The sequence below is a fragment of the Acinonyx jubatus genome, chromosome B1 (assembly GCF_027475565.1).
Source record: "Acinonyx jubatus isolate Ajub_Pintada_27869175 chromosome B1, VMU_Ajub_asm_v1.0, whole genome shotgun sequence".
Lineage (NCBI taxonomy): Eukaryota > Metazoa > Chordata > Mammalia > Carnivora > Felidae > Acinonyx > Acinonyx jubatus.
The window spans coordinates 41,710,089-41,728,433 of record NC_069382.1 but is presented as its reverse complement, the minus strand read 5'-3'; the positions used below and the strand labels follow the sequence as shown (position 1 = coordinate 41,728,433).

The 18,345-nt window shown below is 34.2% G+C and overlaps 1 protein-coding gene across 1 annotated transcript in view; it reads right to left on the bottom strand.

Moving 5' to 3' along the window:
• The window catches only part of ADAM18 (ADAM metallopeptidase domain 18), a 146,156-nt gene that overhangs the window by 127,201 nt on the left and 610 nt on the right, over nucleotides 1-18,345 (bottom strand). The window contains 3 exon segments of the mRNA XM_015076048.3: nucleotides 3,468-3,546; nucleotides 6,282-6,337; nucleotides 18,044-18,120. Of these exon segments, the coding sequence (XP_014931534.2) occupies nucleotides 3,468-3,546; nucleotides 6,282-6,337; nucleotides 18,044-18,120 (212 nt within the window).

Here is an 18,345-nt window from a genome sequence, read left to right as displayed (position 1 = left end):
TGATCATGGTGAATAATTCTTTTAAATTACTGTTAGATTTGATCTGCTAGTATCTTGTTGAAAAGTTTTTCATCCAGGTCCACCAGGGATATTGGCTTATAATTCTCCTTTTTAGTGGGGTCTTTGTCTGATTTTGGAATCAAGGTAATGCTGACCTCATAGAATAAGTTTGGAAGTTTTCCTTCCATTTCTATTTATTTTGGAACTGGTTCAGAAGAATAGGTATTAACTCTCCTTTAAATGTCTGTTCAAATTCTCCTAGGAAGCTGTCTGGTCCAGGACTCTTGTTTGTTGTGAGATTTTTGATAACTGATTCAGTTTCTTTGCAGGTTATGTGTTCAAATTTTCTATTTCTTCCTGTTTCAGTTCTGGTATTTTGTGAGTTTCTAAGAATTTGTCCATTTCTTCCAGATTTCCCAGTTTGTTGGCATATAATTTTTCACAGTATTCTCTTATAATTGTATTTCTGTGGTGTTGCTTGTAATCACTCCTCTTTAACTCATAATTTTATCTATTTGGGTCCTTCTCTTTTATTTTTGATAAGCCTGGCTAGGGGGTTATCAATCTTGTTTATTCTTTTAAAAAAACAGCTCCTAGTTTTATTGTTCCCCGGGTATTTTGTTCATTTGTTTCTATACCATTTATTTCTGCTTTATTATTTCCCTTCTTCTGCTGGCTTTAGGCTTTATTTGCTGCTCCTTTTCTAGCTCTTTCAGGTATAAGATTAGGTTGTGTATTTGGGACCTTTCTTGCTTCTTGAGACAGGTCTGAATTGCAATATACTTTCTTCTCATGACTGCTTTGCTTACCCCAAAGGTTTTGGACTGCCGTGTTTTCATTTCATGACTTCCATGTATTTTTTAATTTCCTCTTTAATCTTCTAGTTAACCCATTCCCTCTTTAATAGGATATTCTTTGACTTCTGTGTATATGAGGGCTTTCCAAATTTTTTCTTCTGGTTGACTTCAAGTTTTATAGTGTTTTGTTCTAAAAATATTCATGGTATTATCTTGATCATTTTGTACTTATTGACAGCTGATTTGTGACCCAGTATGTGATCTATTCTGGAGAATGTTCCATGTGCACTTGAAATGAATGTGTATTCTGCTGTCTAGGATGAAATGTTCTCAATATTTCTGTTAAGTCTATCTGGTGCTGTGTGTTTTCCAAAGCCAATGTTTCCTTGTTGATACGCTTAGATTATCTGCCCATTACTGTGAGTGGTTGTCAAAGCCCCCTACTATTATTTTATTATTATGAAAGAGTTTCTTTATGTTTGTTATAATTGATTTCTATATTTGGGATCTCTCAAGGTGGGGGCATAAATATTTATAATTGTTAGATCTTCTTGATGGACAGATCCCTTAATTATGATATAATGTCCTGCTTCATCTCTTCTTACAGTGTTTGTTTTAAAGTCTATTTTGTCTGAAGTAAGTATGGCTACTCCAGGTCCTTTTTGATGACCATTAACATGTTAGATGGTTCTCCATCCACTTACTTTCAATCTGGAGGTGTCTTTAGGTCTAAAATGAGTCTCTTATAAACAGCATATAGAGATGGGTCTTGTTTCTTATCCATTCTGATACCCTATGTTTTTTAATTGGAGCGTTTAGTCCATTGGCATTTAGAGGAAGTATAGAAAGATATAAATTTAATGCCATTGTGTTGCCTGTAGGGTTGATGTTTCTGGTGATGTTCTCTTGTCCTTTCTCATCTTTGTTACTTTTGGTCTTTTTTGTTTTGTTTTGTCTTTTCTCCACTCAAACAGTCCCCATTAAAATTTCTTGCAGGGCTGGGTTAGTGGTCACAAAGTTTCTTAGTTTTTGTTTGTCTGAGAAACTTCTATTCTGAATGACCCCCTTGCTGGATAAAGAATTCTTGGCTGCATTTTTTTCCCACTTAGCACATTGAAAATATCCTGCCACTCCCTTCTGGCCTGCCAAGTTTCTGTTGATAAATCTGCTGTAAACCTGGTCTTCCCTTGTAGTTTAAGAACTTTTTTTCTCTTGCTGCTTTCAGGATTCTTTACTTGTCTGAGTATTTTGTGAATTTGACTATGATATGCTTTGCTGATTGTCAGCTTCTGTTGAATTTTTTTCAATTTTTTTTAACATTTATTAATTTTTGACAGAGAGAGACAGAGCATGAGCAAGGGAGGGGCAGAGACAGAGGGAGATGCAGAATCCAAAGCAGGCTCCAGGCTCCAAGCTGTCAGCACAGAGCCTGATGCAGGGCTTGAACCCACAGACCATGAGATCATGACCTGAGCCAAAGTTGGATACTTAACTAACTGAGCCACCCAGGTGCCCCAGCTTCTGTTGAATTTAATGTGAGTTTTCTATTCTTAGATTTTGATGTCTATGTCCTTCCCCAGATAAGGGAAGTTTTCAGCTATGATTTGCTCACATAAACAAACCTTCTGCCCCTTTCTCTCTCTCTTCATCTTCTGGAAATTCTATGATACAAAATGTCCTTCCTCTTTAAAAGGTTGCTGAGTTCTCTAATTGCTGTATCATGATATTTGGCCTTTGTATTCCTTTTTTTTTTCAGCTTCATTATTTTCCATAATTTTATCTTCTATATCACTGATTCACTACTCTGCTTCGTCCACCTTCACAATCATGGCATCCATTGAGATTGTAGGTTATAGATTTTTTAATTTCAGCCTGACTAGATTCCAGTTCTTTTATCTCTTCAGAAAAGGATTCTCTGGTATCTTCTATGCTTTTTCAACCACAGCTAATATTATTATAATTGTGGTTTTATTTATATATGTAAGTTTATTTATTTATTCTGAGACAGAGAGAGAGAGAATTCATGAGGGAGAGAGAGAGAGAATCCCTAGTAGGCTCTGCACTGAGAGTGGAGAGCCCAGCGTTGGCCTTGAACTCACAAACTGTGAGATCATGACCTGAACTGAAACCACGAGTCATATGCTTAACCAACTGAGCCACGCAGGCACCCCATAATTGTGGTTTTATATTCTAGTTCAGACATCTTACTTTTATCTGTGTTGATTAAATCCCTGGCCATGAGTTCTGTTCTTTCTTTTAGGGTGAGTTTCTCCACTTGTCATTTTGTCCAGAAAAGAAAAGCAAAGACAAGGAAAAAGAAGAAAGAAAAAAAACAAACAAACATACAAACAAACAAACAGAACAAACACAAAAAGCAGGAAACAAAAAACTAGATCCTGGGTGTGTTTTGGTCTGCTGTGTTCAGAATGATTTGATAACTATTTAGCTGTGTTCAAGGGATGAGACAAGCTTGGTGGTCCTCCACCGTCTTAGCTCCATTTCTCTCACTTACTATTTTTATGTACAACAATCAACCACATAACAGGTCAATTATATGGAATAAAATATTTGTATTAAATTGTCCTCATGGAACAAACATATCCCAATGATAATGGTATGGCCACTTCAATAAACATATGATAATAAATATCTAAGCCATCTTAAGCTTACCTTAAAATATGATGACTCTGAATGCAAAAATCCAGTTTCATTATATGTGTAAACCAAAAAGTTCTGGGATAAGAATGAGCTAAGAAAAACAAAAATAAAAAATGGTCAGTCATGAACTTAATAGGAATATAAACATTACTATAATAAAGATAAATGTGAAATATACTGGATTTATATAATAATATGCTTTAATTAGAGTAATTTTAGTGTGGCATAACAGTTTAAATTGACAGAACTAGCATATCAGAAAGTTCAGCTTTTCTTAACACTGGAACAGACTGAAATCCTCTGTATCAGTGTGTGCCTGTGTATATCTTCATCCACCATATATTTACTGAGTGCCTACTGACAGATCCTCTTCTAGGCATTAGGATACAGCAGTAAACAAAAGACAAAACCACTGGTTTTCATGACAGTAAAGGACACACACTGCTAGCATGTTAGATGTTAAGCATGTTATTAAATAAGGCCTGGGTGAAGGAAGTTGGTTGCAAAGTGTAGATAGGTTGCAAAGTGTAGATAGCATAGAAAAGCTCACTGCATAGAAAAGCTCACTGAATTGATTGAGTAGAGACCTAAAAACAGGCCACATGGATTTGCATAGATATGTTACTCCAGACAGAGTTAGGAGAAAATCCAAAGATCATGAGGCCAAAATATGCATTCTATATATAAAGAACAGCTAGGGGAAGATGTGACTGGAATGAAATGCTGATTGAAGATGAGAGACAGTAGTAAGAGATGGTGTCACAGAGATGAGAAGATTTTGAACAAATAAATGATATGATCAGATTGATACTTTTTTTTTTTTAAGTTTTACTTTTTTAAGTAATCTCTACACCCTATGTGGGGCTCAAACTCATAAGATCAAGAGTCACATGCTCTTCTTACTGAGCCAGTCAGGGACCCTTCAGACCAACATTTTAATAGAGTCAGATTGAATGCTTGTTGAGAATTATCTGTAGGGCAAGTAAGTAGAAGCAGAGAAAGCAGTTAGGCTCTTACAATCATCCAGGCAAGATATGGTTGTGACTTGAACTAAGACAGTTAGCAGTGGTGGAGGTTCAATTATGGGTATATTTTGAAGACTGAACACTTGGAATTTAATAATCCACTGGGGTTAATAATCCATTGTGAGGGAAAACAGAAGAAAAAAGATATCAAGGATGGCTCCAAGATTTTGTTTTGAGAAAATAGAAGAATAGAATTGCCATTTGCTTAGATGACTGTAGGAAGGATAAATTTTGAGGGAGGATCAGATGTACATTTTGGATATGTTAAATATGAGAATTCTAGCAAACACTTGATAAATAAGTAGTCAGATACATGAATATGATGTCCATTGGAGAGGAATAAAGTAGGGATATAACTTGGAGGTAATCAGTATTAAAGCTACAAGAAAGGATGAAATAATAAGGTCATTGAATGTAGCTAGGGAAAAACAAGATTCAAGAAAAGTACCATGGAGTACTCTAAGATTGGAAAGATGAAGAAGAATATAAAAAACAAACAAGTTGAAACAAATAGCCAAACAAAACTGAGAGAGTAAACACAATGGTAAAAGTTAAACCAGGAGTCCACAGTGTTCTGGCCAAATGAAGAAATGAAGCCAGATGAAGAAAGTATTTTCTGAGGATATTCTGATAAGCTACACAAGATGCTGCCATTTGGTAAAGAAAAGTGAAAATTAAAACATAACTGGCATTCATCAACGTAAAGATCATTGATGGTCTTACCAAAAAATATTTCAGTGGAGTTGTACAGACATTAAAAACCAACATGAGTTTAATGGTCATGAATTAGATGGGAACAGTCATAAATTAAGTGGGTAGTTTTCTTTATCCTTGTTCAACTACAGAGATGCAGGCAGACAAAATGCAGTTGTTACAAATATATATTTTCAAAGATTCAGGCAAAGAAAAGGCTGTTTGATTCCACTTGCATGAAATGCTGAGAAAATGCAAATTAAGAGACACAAAATAGATTGATAGTTGCCTGTAGTTGTGGGTGAGCACAGGGATTAAATATGAAACAGTGTGAGGATCTTATGTAAGATATGAAACATTCTACAAATGATTTATGGTTGATGGTTGCAGTTCTGCATACAGTGTAAAGTTATTGCATTATACACTTGAGTGAGTTTTATGATACATGAATGTACCCAATAGACTTGTTAAAAATAAATACATATATAATTAATACATTCATAAAATGTATGCCATTAATTGACTTTTCCACCAATAAACCACTTGATGTGTAACCATGTTTGACTTCACATCAGACATATTTATTTAATACATAAATTACAGTTCTTGGGTTCAATAGCTTTATACTCAATTGAAGATCTAGAAATAAGTAGCTTATTTTTTAATTTGAAAATAATAAGCTAGAAAATTAAAATATAACATTCTATTATACATCATTCTACTCTTCTATTATTCAAGACGTAATTAATCTTGATTGAAAAATAGAAAGACAGTCTACATTATATTGCATTCTTTAATTTAAACAGCGTACAAAAATATTTAAAATTAGGGGCACCTGGGTGGCTTAGTCGGTTAAGCGCCCGACTTTGGCCCAGGTCATGATCTCACAGTTTGTGGGTTCGAGCCCTGTGTCAGGCTCTGTGATGATAGCTCAGAGCCTGGAGTCTGCTTTGGATTCTGTGTCTCCCTCTGTCTCTCTCTGCCCTTCGCTTGCTCATGCTCTCTCTCTCTCTCTCTGTCTCTCTCCCAAAAATAAATAAAAACATTTAAAAAATTAAAAAATATATTCAAAATTAAAATCTAAGCTTTAATGGAAAATACATCTTACTGTTTTCTGAGATGCAGAGTGTATGGTTTTTCATCAATTGTAATGACATAAATCACCTAAAATAAAGCAAATAAATAAAGATGATTTAGTAAATCAGAAATACATAAACTGAAACACTATTTTTGTCTCATGTAAATGAAACAATTCATTTGGGGAAATGGGTTCAAGATAACAATATCAGAAGATCATGAACTCCTTCCTCCCATGGTTACAACCAATATACAACTACATATGGAGTAATTTATTCTGAAAAAGACTGGAAAACGGGATGCACAGAGACTCTATAGCAAAAGACAAAAAAGACAGCATTGAGATGGATAAGAGAGGGAGAGACACCACGTTGCCAAAAAAGAAAACAAAACAAAACAAAACCTACTCAAGCAGGGTGAAACATAATCGGGATGGGAAACAAAAATACCAAGGAATCAGAGGTTTGTGCTAAAGAACAGATAGCTAAATTGTTAGACCCTACATAAGAGAGATGAGCCCCCTAAATGCTGAGGTTTGAAAAACAATAGATATTACATCCAGGAAAACTATAGAACTGTAGAGCATGGAGAACCCACTCTTAAAAAGATCACATGCAGAATCACTAAACCTGGGACCCAGAGCAAAAAATGCTAATTTGAAAAGCACCTGGACCATATGTGAAAAGACCCATTTACTAAACTTAAAGCACTTGCCAGAGAAGCAGTAAACTGTTGAACTTTCTCTGGGGACAGAGAAACTGGTGGGTGCCACATCTGCAACATCATCCTACTTTGCTAATGTCAGTGCTGGTGGGCACCATTTTGGAATATCTCTCTAACCTGCTACAGTCTTTGGGCACACCCAACTAAGAACCATGTCCACACTATGGCATCACAGCCATACTGTACAGCCATGCCAGGCACCAGCCCAACTCACCTTTGGACCTCAGTGCCACTGTATGATGTACCTGTGCTGGATACCAGCTCTGAGCACCCATGCACTGCAGATAGGTGTGCAGAGCATATACCTTGAGCATGATATCCCTTGAGCATGTTACTCTAGTGGTCAGAGGGAACTGTGCTTTCAGGGTTCTTGTTACAACTACAAAAAGCTGTTCCTTCAAGATTAGGAGAGGTAGCTGATTTGTCTAATACATAGGAACAAACACAGAAAGTAAGGAAAAATGAAGAGACAGGCAAATATGTTCCAAATGAAAGAAAAAAAAAAACATAAGACTTCAATGAAATGGAGATGAGCAATCAACCTGATAAAGAGTTAAAAGTAATGGTCATATAGATGTTCACCAAACTTGGAAGAAGAGTAGATGAACACAGTGAGATCCCCAACAAAGAGAGAGGAAATATAAGAAGGTTCTAAACAGAAGTCAAAGAGCTAAATAAGGACATAACTAAACTGAAAACTACACTAGAGGAGTTCAACAGCACACAGAACGAGGCCAAAGACTGGATCACTGAGCTGGAAAACAAAGCAGCAGAACTCACCCAGGGAGACGAGGAAAAAAAAAGAGCTAAAAAATGAAGATAACTAAGAGTCCTTAAGTACAACATCAAGTGGAATAATACTTAAACTATAGTGATCCCAGAAGGAGCAAAGAGAGAACGGGCCAAAAACTTAATTGAAGAAATAATGACAGAAATTTCCCTAATCTGAGGAAGGAAACAGACAGGTTCAGGAAGGCTAAGCAGTCCCAAATAAAATAAACCCAAACAGATCCACACCAAGATATAATACAGTTAAAATGGTTAAGTTTAAAAATAAAGAGAGACTCTTAAAAGCAGCAAAAGAAGTACAATGTACTATATGCAAGGAAATCTTGTAAATCTAATCTCATAAATCAGCAGATTTTTCAGCAGAAATAATGCAAGCCAGAAGACAGTACAATGACATATCCAAAGTGCTGAGTGGAAGAATTTTCAACCAACAATTCTTTACCTGGTAAGGCTATTATTCAGAACTGAATAAAGAGATTAAGTTTTCAAGTTAAGCAAAACCTAAAGCAGTTCATCACCACTAAAATGGCCTGAAAAGAAATGTTTAAAGGACTTCTCTAAACTGAAAAGAAATGACAACAACTAATAACAGGTAAACATATGAAAGTAACAAAGCTCTTTGGAAAAGGTAAATGCATAGTAAAGATAGTGGATCAATCACTTATAAAGCAAGTATGAAGGTTAAAAGAAAAATATGGTAAAACTAGCTAAAACCATAATAATTAGTTAGAGCATACCTAACATAAAAGATGCAAATGTGCCATAAAAATATAAAACACGACGGGAGGAGAAAAATGGAAAGTTTTGGAATGTGTTCAAATTTAATTTGCTGTCAACTCAACTCATATAACATAGGAAATTATATGTAAACCTCACAACAATCACACATACATACAAAAAGTAAATACACAAAAGAAAATGAGACAGAAATATAAACATAACACTAACAAAAGACATCAAACCACTAGGGAAGAAAGAAATAGAAGAAGAAAGGAACATCCAGACAACCTTTAGCAAAATGGCAATAACTACATGTCTATCAATAATGACTTTAAATGTAAATGGACCCTAAAATCAAAAGACATAAAATGGTTGAATGGATTAAAAAAAACAAGACTCATCTGTGTTCTACACACATAAGACTAATTTCAGAAGAAAGGACAAACACAAGCTGAAAGTGAAGGGATGGAGAAAGATATTCCAAGAAATGGAAACAAACAAAAAAGCTGGCATACCTATATTCATAGCCAACAAAATAGACTCTAAAACAAGGACTGTAATAATAAAGAAAGACTTTACGTAACGATAAAGGGGTCAATTTAACAAGAAGATATAACATTTATAAATATATACACACCCAACATAGAAGCATCAGGACACATAAAGAAATATTAACATATTTAAGCGGAGAAATTAAAAGCTATATAGTAATAGTAGAGAATTTAACCCCCACTTATTTCAGTGGATAGATCAACTAGATAGAAAATCAATAAGGAAACATCGGTCTTAAAAAACATTAAACCAAACAGACAATAGTGCTACACAGAATATTCTATCCAAAAGCAACAGAATATGCATTCTTCTCAAACGCACATAAAACATCCTCCAGGACATATCACATGTTAGACTACAAAACAAGACATCATCAAAATACCGAAATCATATCAAGGATCTCTTCCAAATGAGATGGTATAAAAGTCAATTAGAAGAAAAAAACTGGAAAAAACTATAAATATGTGGAGATTAAACAACATGCTAGTAAACATTCAATGGGTCAAACAAATAAATCAAAGAGATGGATGGCTCAGTCAGTTAAGCATCTCCTGTTTTGGCTCAGGTCATGATCTCACAGTTAGTGGGTTCAAGCCTGGCATTGGCCTATGCATCGACATCACAGAGCCTACTTGGGATTCTCTCTCTGTCCCTACCTCACTCGTGCGCACACACTCTCTTTCAAAAATAAATAAGCAACATTTTTAAAGAAAGAAATCAAAGAAAAAATACCTAGACATGAATGAAAGCAGAAATACAACATATCAAAATCCTTGAGATGCAGCAAAAGTGGTTCTAAAAGGAAAGATCACAGCAATACAGTCCTACTATATAAGTCTAAGTCTATATCTGAAGGAGTTAGAAAACAAACAAACAAAGCTCAAGGTCAGCAGAAGAAAGAAAATAATACAGATCAGAGGAGGAATAAATAAAAAGAGACAAAAAATGGAAGAGATTAATGCAACTAAGAGCTGGTTCTTTGAAAAAAATAAAACAAAATGGACAAACCTTTAGCTAGACTAACCAAAAAAAAAAAAAAAAAAATCACAACCAAAACCAAAATAAAACAAACAAAAAACAACAACAAAAAAGAAGACACTAATAAAATCAGAAATCAAAGAGAAGTTAAAACTGACAGCACAGAAATCTAAAAGATCATAAGAGGGGCGCCTGGGTGGCGCAGTGGGTTAAGCGTCCGACCTCAGCCAGGTCACGATCTCGCGGTCCGTGAGTTCGAGCGCCGCGTCAGGCTCTGGGCTGATGGCTCAGAGCCTGGAGCCTGTTTCTGATTCTGTGTCTCCCTCTCTCTCTGCCCCTCCCCCGTTCATGCTCTGTCTCTCTCTGTCCCCCCCCCCCCCAAAAAAAATAAATAAACCTTGAAAAAAATAAAATAAAATAAAAGATCATAAGAGACTATTATGAACAATTACACACCAACAAATTGGACAACCTAGAAGAAGTGTATAAATTCTTTGAAACATACAATTTTCTAAAACTGAATCATGAAGTAACAGACAATCTGATTACTAGTATGGAGACTGAATCTGTAATCAAAAATCTCCCAACAAACAAAAGTCCAGGATCATATGGGTCACTGTGAATACATTCAAAACAAGAAAAAAAAATTTTGCATGTATTCTTCTTAAAATCTTCCAAAAGCTTAAATAGCAGGAAACACTTCCAAATACATTTTGTGAGGCCAGCATTACTGTGATAGCAAAACCAAGAAGGACACCATGAAAAAGAAAATTATAAGCCATTATCTTGGATCAACATAGATGCAAAAATCCTCAAAAAATATTAGGAAGCCAAATTCAACAATACATTAAAATGATCAAACACCAAAATAAAGTGGGATTTATTCCAGGGTTGCAAGAATGTTTCAACATTTGCAATCAAAGTGATATACCATATTAACAAAATGAAGGATGAAAATCATATGATCATCTCCATAGATGCCCAAAAAGCATTGAATAAAATTCAACTCCAATTTTGATAAAAACTGTCAGAAAAAGTGCTGATAGGGGAAATGTACCTCAGCATAATAAAGGCTAACCCATAACTAACACCTTACTCAATGAGGAAAACCTGAAAACTTTTCCTTGAAGTTAAGGAAGAAGATAAGGATCCCCACACTCACCACTTTTATTCTACATAGTACTGGAAGTCTTAGCCACAGCAATTAGTCAACAAAAGGAAATAAGAGGCATCCAAAATGAAAAAGAATAAATAAAAATGTCACTCTTTGCAACTGACATGAGATCATATATACAAAGACGCCACCAAAACAAAAATATTAGAACGAATAAATTAAGTTGCAGAATATAAAATTACTTGTGAAATCTGTTAAATTTCGATATACAAATAATAAACTCCCAGAAAGATAAGTTAAAAAAAACACAATATCAAGAAGAATATCTAGAAACAAATTTTACCAAAGAGGTAAAATATCTGTACACAGAGAACTATAATATATTGATAAAAGAAATTGAAGAAGACGCAAATGAATGAAAAGATGTTCTGTGCCTGTGAATTAGAATAATTAATCTTGGTAAAATGTCCCTACTACCTCTTTTGTTCAGGCCCATGATACCGGCAGGATGGGCAAGTGTAGCAGTTTTCATACTGCCAGGAAGCTCACAGCCACCAATGCATCAGAAGTGGCATGATCAAAGTACATGAAGGCCTATGTGGACACAGCCCTGAATGCCAACCCTTCTGGAGGTGCTTCCCATGCAAAGGGAATTGTACTGGAAAAAGTAGGTGTTGAAGCCAAATAGCTAAATTTAGCCATCAGGAAGTGTCTCAGGGTCCAGCTGATCAAGAAAGGCTAAAAAATCACAGCCTTTTTACCCAATGATTGTTGTTTGAATTTAATTGAGAAAAATGATGAAGTTCTGGTTGTTAGATTTGGTTGCAAAGGTCATGCTGTTAGTGACATGCCTGGAGTTTGCTTTAAGGCTGTCAAAGTAGCCAGCATCGTTCTTTTGGCCTTACACAAAGGCAAGAAGGAAAAACCAAGATCATAAGTTTTGATGGTGAAAACATGATAGTAAAAAATGTTCATGTGCCAAAAAAAAGTCCCTACTACCCAAAGCTATCTATAGATTCAATGCAATCCTTATCAAAATTGTAACATCATTTTTACAGAACAAGAACAAATGACTCTAAAATTTGTATGAACCCACAAAAGATCCCTGATAGCCAAAGCAATCTTAAGAAAAAGAACAAAACCAAAGGTATTACTCTCCTTAATTTCAAAATATATTTTAAAGCTATAGCAATCAAAACAATATGACACTGGCACAAAAACAGACACACAGATCAATGGAAAAGAACGGAGACCCCAGGAATAAATCTATATACATATGGACAATTAATTTATGACAAAGCATCTAAGAACACAATGGAGAAAGGATTGTCCCTTCAGTAAATAATGTTGGGAAGACTAGTTAGCCACATGCAAAAGAATGAAACTAGACCACTCTCTTACACCATACACAAACATTAATTCAAACTGGATTAAAGACTTGAATGTAAGACTTGAAATTATAAAATTCTTTGAAGGAAACATAGGCAGTAAGCTCCTTGACATTGGTCTCAGCAATGGTTTTGTGGATCAGACTCCAAAGGCAAGGGGAACAAAAGCAAACATAAACAAATGGGACTATATGAAACTGAAAGCTTTTGCACAGCAAAGAAAACCATCATTAAAATGAAAAGTTGGCCTACTAAATGGGAGAAGATATTTTCAAGTCATGCATCTAATAAGGGGTTAATCTACAAGATATACAAAGAGCTCATACAACTCGGCAACAACAAAATTTGATTAAAAATGGGCAGAGGATCTGAATAGACTATTCACAAAAAAAGCATATAGATGGCCAACAGGAACATGTAAAGATGCTCAACATCACTATTATCAGGGAAATGCAAATCAAACCACAATGAGATATTATCTCACACCAATTAGAATGGTCATTATAAAAAAGACAAGAAATAACTATTGTTGGAGAGGATGTGGAGAAAAGGGAACACTTGTACACTTTTGGTAGAAATGTAAATTAATGCAGCCACTATGGAAAATAGTATAGAGATTCCTCAAAAAATTAAGAATACAACTGCCACATATCCCTCTGTTCCACTGCTGGATATTTATCCAAATAATATAAAAATGCTTATTCAAAAAGATATATGCACCTCTATGTTCACTGCAACATTATTTATAATAGCCAAGAAATGGAAACAGTCTATATGTCCATCAATGGAGGCACCTAGGTGGCTCAGTAAGTTAAGCATCTGACTCTAGATCTCAGGTCAAGTGATTATCTCACAGTTCATGAGTTCAAGCCCCATGTAGGGCTCTGTGCTGACAGTGCAAAGCCTGCTTGGGATCCTCTCTCTTTACTCCACCCCTCCTTGTGCTCTCTCTCTCTCTCAAAATAAATAAATAAACTTAAAAATAGATGAATAAAGATGATGTGATATATATGTGAATACACATACACAATGGAATATTACTCAGCCACAAATAGAATGAAACCTTGCCATTTACAACAACATAAATGAACCTTGAAGGTATACTAAGAGGAATAAGTCAGACAGAGAAAGACAGATAGTATATGATTTCACTTATATGTGTTATAAGAACAAAACAAATGAAGGAACAAAATTAAAGGAAACAAAACAAAACTCATAGATAGAGAGAATAGATTGGTGGTTACCAGAAGGTAAAGAAGGTCAGGAGTGGGAAAAATAGGTAAAGGGGATAATTTGTATGGCGATGGATGGTAGCTAGACTCTTTGTGATGATCAATTTGTAGTGCACAGAGATGTTGAATTATAATATTGGATATCTGAAACCTACATAATGTTATATTCCAATATTACCTCAATTTATAAAAAGACAGGACCCATTTAAAAAATCAATGTATTCTTCAGAATTTATTATTCTCAATAGTAAGAATTTATTATTCTGGTAAATTTAGGATTAGGGTGATGAATTTAATGTATAGGGTTGGCTTTTTGAAAAGAAAAAATGAAGACTACCTTCTGAAAAAATATATAATTTAACATTATTAATACTATACATTAATTGCTTCTATTTAGAAAAAACATAACTTTACAGGTCAAGATGAAAGACATGACTATAGGCTTACATTCTACACCAATTATAATGAAATAACAAATTTACATTATATATATGTATGTATGTAAAACATAAACACACACATACTACTGTATTCACCTAGTGCCACTTAGCAATTCTTAACATATAAAACTGAGGAAGAAAGGACCCAAGAAACAAGATAGGGAGCGATGCTGTAGCTCCAGGAATAGGAGCTCTTATACAACAGGAACTGAGTTATAACAGTGCTTATCATTTTAATGTGGTGACATTCAGGAACAAGAGAAGACTTAGTGTATGTTTACAGTCAGTGGACTATCTCCACAAAGGCAGACAGATACCTATTCCAGAAAATGCAGAATTTCTTTCCAAAACAAACCAATTTCAGAAAAGATCTCAATTTTATGCTGGCCCAGAGTCTGCAAGCTTGGGAGAGGTTCGTGATGTCTATGACTGGAAACGCCTAGGAAGTACAAGAAGCACACATTTCAGAAGACCAGATGACTAATAACCCAGAACTTACGCAAACCTTATCTTTGTAATTCCTATAAAACTACTATAATGTACTATAGCAGACCCAATACATTATCTTAGACCAAATGCAAAACAGGCAAAAGAAAGTATGACAGGATCTCAACTAAAATGGCAAGTATACGATACAAAACAATTTAACTTCTGAGGAATATCTACATCAAGAAGGAAAGATATCAAATTCAACAGATGAAATAAATGATTCCTAAGAAAAATGTAAAGTAGTAAGACAGGACCTGAAAAATAGGTACATTTAACATCCTTAGAGAAGTAACAGGATGTATTACACTGCTAACCTGCTAACAGACAAATATGGAAATGATCCAATTATAGATCATATAAATGAAAATTTAATTGTTGTTTTTTAAGTAAATTATTATTATGAGTAAGAGATTGGATCTATCTGAAGCATCAAAGCTAAGAAAGTTTCTGAGATTAAATACAAACTAATCTTATAGGTGGAAGATATGCAAGAATAAGTAAAAGAGAAGCTCTTTCCAAAACTTCCAACATCAGCTAATGGAAATTTATGTAGGCAAATATAATACAGCAAAGAGGCAAGAGTTAAGAATATATTTCAAAACTGCTGAGAAATGGAGATTTAGGTATGCTTATTTCACTTTTTTACTATGGGTCATGTAAGAAGTTAAATACAAAAAAACTAACAAAAAGTAAAGGACCTTGTATAGCCAGTCATCAGAATTCCAAGGAAGAACAAAGTTGAATTAATCACATTGCTCACTTTCAAGATCTTCCATAAAGCTACTATAAATAAGACAGCATACTATTGGCCAAAAGAGAGAGAGAAAGAGCTCATAAATAGACCCATTAAAATATAATCAACTGACTTTTTTAATATGCAAAGGTATTTCAATGGAGAAATGATAGGAATTTCAATTAATGGTGCTGGGAAAATTGGATGCCCATATCAAAATGTTGAAGCTCAACCCAGATCTCACACCTTACACAAACATTAAAAAAGTATTATACCTATTATAAAACTTCTCCAATAAATCATAGGAGGAAACCTAAGTGACCTTAGTGTTGGTAAGTTTTTGGATATGAGAGAAAAATCAAAATCCATTAAAAAATAACAATAAGGTGGATTTGATTTAGTTTAAAATAAACACATTCATAAAACATCAACAACACACACAGCTACTATGAGACAATTATGGATCAAGACAAAAACAAGACAATATCATAACTGTGTTTAAATACGGGCAAAATATAAACATGTTCCAAGCCAGAAAAAAAATGACCACATATCTCCTTGTTGGGCTACCATGAGAAGCTGTTGCTTCTTAACCAATTACAACTCTAAGATTGTTCTAGCCTTCCCTTCTCCTAGATAAGATTTATTAAGATACACAATCATAGAATCACCTGTACTTCCTGCACTGCATCCAAACCAGAACAAAAGCCTGTTTCTTAAAAACTTCACCAAGCCCCTTAAGGCTAAATCTTAATGTCTTTCTAACACCTTCTTGCTGAGATGCCTCATGGGTCCCATTGTGTGTATTCTTTCTCACCACAATAACCCTAACTTGTTTTGACTTACACGTATGTTCACAATGGTCTTTGGCAGGAAGGCACTGACAGAAGGAAATAAACCCACTGTAACTGTTCTCCTCATCTGAGGACATTCTTCCCAGTGTTATACCAATAACGGCTTCCACGGTTATTTGGCTTCCACAAATATACTTAGATAAAATTTCGAGGGTTGGACACCTTCTGCATAATTCCTGTAATATCCCCAAATCCACGCCATTGTTTTAGTGGAAAGTGTGGTTGTCATGAAAAACTGAAAGTCCATGAAAAAAGAATCTTTCATATGTCTAATAAAATTTTTTAAAGACTTGGGATAATAAGGTATTAAAGGAAGAAAATAAGAGAGATAAAGATGTCTACTATAAGAAATCAAAGGAGACCATTAGCATACTCTATCACAGGGAAAAACAGCTTACAGAATTCCATATATAGAATACAAAAAATGTAGACAGATACTGAACACATTAGGTAAAACCATGTCATGTTCCACAATGTTGCCATATGCTTTGTGACAGGCAATTTGAAGTAAACAGCTTGAAGTTTAAAGTGACCATGCAGTGACAAACAGAAGTACAAACAGAAGTAAATCAGAAAAAACAAACAAAACATATTTTATGCAAAGAAGTTTTTCATAAAAAAGTAGTTTACTTATAATGAAATTGGAGTTATAAATTAAAGATTAGATTCCATGTCCTAAAACTTATAGGTTTGATGCCCTTAACATTTTTAATCTTTTTTTCTAAATACATGTGTGTATGTATTATATATGTATATAATATATATATATTATATATATATATTTCCTATTTCAGAAGATTAATGTAAGAATTAAATGAGATTAGTATAAGAAATACAACTACTCTAAAGGAAATTATTTTATTATGATTTTCAAGTACATTTTCGCACACATTTTATTTTTTATTATAATTGTTCAGTAGTAGAACTGAATCGGATAAGTTCCAATTCTATATGTCAAAACACAGTTAATGAATTCTTAATTTTTTAACTTTTATTTCAAAAATTGTTCCTTCAACCTGAAAATTTTTTCCAGGGTTACCTGGAAATATAATATATTTATATTATAATATATAATAAATATAATTAATATAATATAATACAATATAATAAAATATATTGACTACAGCATTTTAACAACATGGAAATCTAAACCCCTTTATTGTGACATCCAGTTTAATATGTAAAATATGAAAACTATGCAAATTTGAAATATTTTAGTTAAGAAAATATTCAAGAGTGGATGCCTTCAATTTAACTCTTTTTATATAGCAACTAAGAATTTTCAACTTCTTTTTCCAATTAGTACTTATTTATTGCAATCTTTTTCATTATATGCAGGCAAATATGACATTTTTTTCTTTTTCTTACCTTCTTTCTTTGGCTATTACCTCTACAAAGTCTGATGCTTCTGGGTCAAAATTTTTTTTTTTCTTTTTTGTCACTTTAGTGGCCATTCACAAATTTGTAATAATTGCAGGTTGGACCACTGTTACACATATTTCATACTGATTTTTTTTCTACCCGTATTACTCCTGAGAAGAGTTTACTATTTTTTGGAAGTTGTGTGCAAGTATGTCAGAAGAAATGGAGAGATGAGAAGGGCACAAGAGTTAGCAGAAGTGTGGGGAAGGGAGGATCAGAATATACTAACAGACAAAATAATGCAGGGAAATATTTTCCTTTGCAAGTGGCTACAGATCAGTATGATCTGACTTAATGCAAAGGTAAATAAAAAAGACTTAAAGTTTTAAATTATAAAACAAATATTCTTGATTGTTCACCTGCTTCTCTGAATCTTCACTCTCATTTGACTTTATCTTCCATGGAACTGTGACATGCAGTAATATTTCTTCAGAATCTGCAGTAGGAAAATGGGTTTTTGTGGGTTTTTTTTTTTTTTTTTTGGCAACAATCTTCTCGGTTGAGCATGGAGTTCTTAATCCTGAGCACATGGCAGTCTCCAATTGAAAGTAAACTTCCATAGATGTGCCCACCCTCCTTGGTGTACAACTTTCACTAGATTTCCAGGGGCACACTCAAAATGGCTAAGATTCAAACAAATGAACAAAAAGTAGACATTACA